The sequence below is a fragment of the Octopus bimaculoides genome, chromosome 18 (genome assembly GCF_001194135.2).
Source record: "Octopus bimaculoides isolate UCB-OBI-ISO-001 chromosome 18, ASM119413v2, whole genome shotgun sequence".
In the NCBI taxonomy this organism is placed as follows: domain Eukaryota; kingdom Metazoa; phylum Mollusca; class Cephalopoda; order Octopoda; family Octopodidae; genus Octopus; species Octopus bimaculoides.
In genome coordinates, this window is record NC_068998.1 from 10,736,128 (window position 1) to 10,739,739 (window position 3,612).

General features: G+C 35.5%; 1 protein-coding gene across 1 annotated transcript in view; it reads right to left on the minus strand.

Moving 5' to 3' along the window:
* The window catches only part of LOC106874749 (BTB/POZ domain-containing protein 17), a 92,444-nt gene extending 89,990 nt beyond the window's left edge, over positions 1 to 2,454 (minus strand). The window contains exon 1 of the mRNA XM_014922590.2: positions 2,191 to 2,454. Within this exon, the coding sequence (XP_014778076.1) occupies positions 2,191 to 2,241 (51 nt within the window). The 5' untranslated portion in view covers positions 2,242 to 2,454. The remainder of the gene's footprint in view (positions 1 to 2,190) is intronic.
* Positions 2,455 to 3,612: the final 1,158 nt, after the last annotated feature.

Sequence of the window (3,612 nt, forward strand, 5' to 3'; positions counted from 1 at the left end):
ATATATATATATATATATATATATATATATATACACACACACACACACACACTCTCACATCTATTGTTACCTGTTTCTTTTTTTTTTGTTTTGGGAATGTGTACGCTGTGGTAATTATATTAAAAAAATGTATTTTTAAATTCGCATTATTTGTATTTTATTTACTTAGTAAACGACTTAGGCTAATTGACTTAGACACGTGTTTGCCAGTTATAAACTGTTAGCTTTTCATTTCAAGGTTGTGAGGATGGTGGGTTAACCCACCCCGGCCACCTCCCTGGTCTGCTTTGCCGGAGGGGTGCCGCAATCAAATCGTTCCAACCATAACCATCTCATCTAATTATTAAACTGTCTTTTTATGGGGGTTTTTTAATCTCTTTTTATCTTTTTTTAATATCAAGGGAGACTTTGCTTTTATATCTAGCCAGGCAAGCGGTCACTTAGAGTCTCCCGTGTATATAATGGAAGTGAAGGAGTCCACTAGATTGTTTTGGCAAACGAAAGAGCTCGCCGCTAGTACGTGGTAGCTAGACATGCTAGAAATACCAGTCAATCTTCCTCAAATAACACCAAACCGCCTTTAGGAAGAGAGAGAAAAAATAAGAGCGACATATTTCATAAATGGCACTTTTAGACATCTGTATAAAGACGGGACGGTCATATTACCTCTGAACGTAGACCTGCTCAATCAAACGTGACGTGCTACTTAGCAACAATAAGAGTATTTATAAGGATGGACGTCAGCGTTTTCTAGGGTAGATTTGTCCAGCTATTTTCTTCCTTTACAAAGCGAGTTAATGAATGGAACTGAAGACCAAGTTTTCAAACGATTATATAAACGATTATATATATATATTACACACACACAAGGTTAAGAAATAAAAGAACATAAAATCATTGGAATCTTCCATAAACGAATTTGTCCATTGTGTAAGGCATGTACCTACATTAAATTGTTAAACAAAATAACAACATGCTTGGGGGACAAAGGAAAGAAAGTACAACAGATTTTCTTCTTTTTCAATGTCGAATTTACCTTGGTGCAAAAGATATAATATAACAGGTTGTTTTTTTTATGAAAGTTACGAAAATCTTCATCTTTTCCCGTTGTTTCAGTAAATAACATACACATCCACAAAAAGAGGCCTAGCTTGTGGTATAATCTAGAAAACTGAATCTGTTGATCTATTAAGTATTTCAAATTCAATATTTATTATCTTAAAGTCTTCTCTGAAAGACAATGGAAGGGTCGATGAGAAGAACCATTGTTGGATTGTAGTTAGGGTGTCAGTTGGACTCAATCCGGCCCTGACGTAGGAAATACGTATGGAAACAAAACATACAGATGGGAAAATTTTCAAACAATAACATTCAGTAACAAGATTCTCTTTGTGAATCAAACGAGCGTCTTGTTGTCATTGTTATTGCCTTTTGTTCGGTTCATTCATGTTTATCTTTCAATTCTGATGAAAGAAAGAAAGAAAAATGTTAACACGAAACGTATATTAAAATACGCTCAAGTGTATATATTCGTCAGTTTTCTTGATTCATTGTTTTAACAAACTATGAATGAAGTTATATAGCAAAACAATTTTTTATAATAATTGAAACAGTAAAGTCACCTGTTAAAACGCTACAAGTTTTTAAAGGAAAATAGAAAAAAGGTAGCATTCTTTTATCGGCCATAAAGGCCCAAGAGGTTGGAGATAGTAAGTACAATGGCTTAAGCCGATAAAAATAATGAATTAAATTGAAAAAAGGTTTCAATCGTCATCTTAAAATAGAAAACATACCATTATATACGCATAAATATAATCTGACTAACAGAGAAGCATCTAAACATACAATAAATAACAAAAATTCATCGTAATAACATTTATAAAATATTTATCACAAAAACAAGAACAATAATACTTTACGATAATAACACGAAAGAAAGCATTTGAACATTAAAAAAAATTACTTTATCATCAACAAAAACAGCTGTACGAACGTTAAACATAAGGTGCAACGAAATAACACACCTCAAACTGATATTATTACATCGTAAATAATAATAATAATAATAATAATAATAATAGTGCTGATACATACACAATACAATATTGCTTAATATTACCGAGTGAGAGCAAAAAGAAACATGAGTATGTAGGAAAATAATTGTGTAACTGGTTATAAACGTTTACTTACCGATAAAGATAATTTTTGCAAAATAGCAGCGCAAGGCGGAAAACACACCATATAAAATCTATAGATATATATATATATATATAATATGTGTATATATTTATTATCTTTTATATAGGTATCTGTTTACTGCTGTTCGCTTGCTTATACATACATTGATAGAGAGAAAAAGTGAGAATGCGTGTGTATGAGCGGGAGAAGAGGCAACACAGCGTAATGACAAAGTGCTTCAGGCTTCGGCTAAAACATCAACCTAAGCAGGTGTCTGCTTCTGTGACGTAATCGTTCGTCACTTCCGGGTCCAGTTACGTCAGATTTCTCAGCAATCAAGAAGGGGCTTTGTGTTGTTATTGTTGTTATTGTTGATGTTGTCCATACGATCCACGGTTGGATGTTGAGCTTCTATATGAAATTTCGACTTGCGGTCAAATCTCCTTCTTCAAAGCACATGCACTGTCACCTTTAAATCAGGAAAGGACACGTGATATAATGTAATCCTACATACCATTAAAAACATAACAGGTAGGGGATGTGTGGTTTAGAAGCTCGCTTTGCAGCCGCGTGGTTTCGGGTTCAATCCCACATCGTGGCATCTTGGACAAATTTATTCTACTATAAACCCGGACCGACCAATGCCTTGTTAGTAAATTTGCTAGAAGGAAACTGTGTGGAAGCCCATCGTTTGTATTTGTGTGTGTGTGTATGTGTGTGCGTGCGCGCGGGCGGGCGGGCCCCGCTTGACAATTGGTGTTGGGCATTTTTTTTTACGTACCTGTAACTTAGCGGTTCGGTAACAGACCCTGATAGAATAAGTACCAAACTTAAGTTACTGGGATTGGTGTGTTCGACTAAACCAGTGGATTTTTCACCTTTGGACTCCCTCTGATTCTTATTTTACTTGGGATGGACCCTTATAAACATTCCATGTTTTTTTAAAAATCCTATTATATTTTTACAATTAAATATTAAGATTTGTAGTAAAATTTTAAAAAAATATTTTGTGTATTGTAGAAATAGAGCCCAGTTATTGCACAGAAATTCTAACAACAAAATCTTATATGGACCCCCAAGGGCTATTTTCGGGTGAGGGGTAAGCCGATTACATCGAACCCAGAGATCAACAGGTACTTATGTTCTCGACCCCGAAAAGATGAAAGGCAAACTGGAGCTCGGCGAAATTTGAAATCAGAACGTGGAGACAATAGACAAACTGGAGCGTTAAGTATTATATTTACTGAGGCAGCGAGCTGGCAGAATCGTTAGCACGCTGGACGAAATGCTTAGCGGTATTTCGCCCGTCGCTACGTTCTGAGTTCAAATTCCGCCGAAGTCGACTTTGCCTTTCATCCTTACGGGGTCGATAAATTAAGTACCAGTTACGCGCTGGGGTCGATGTAATCGATTATCCTCCTCCTCCCTTAAATT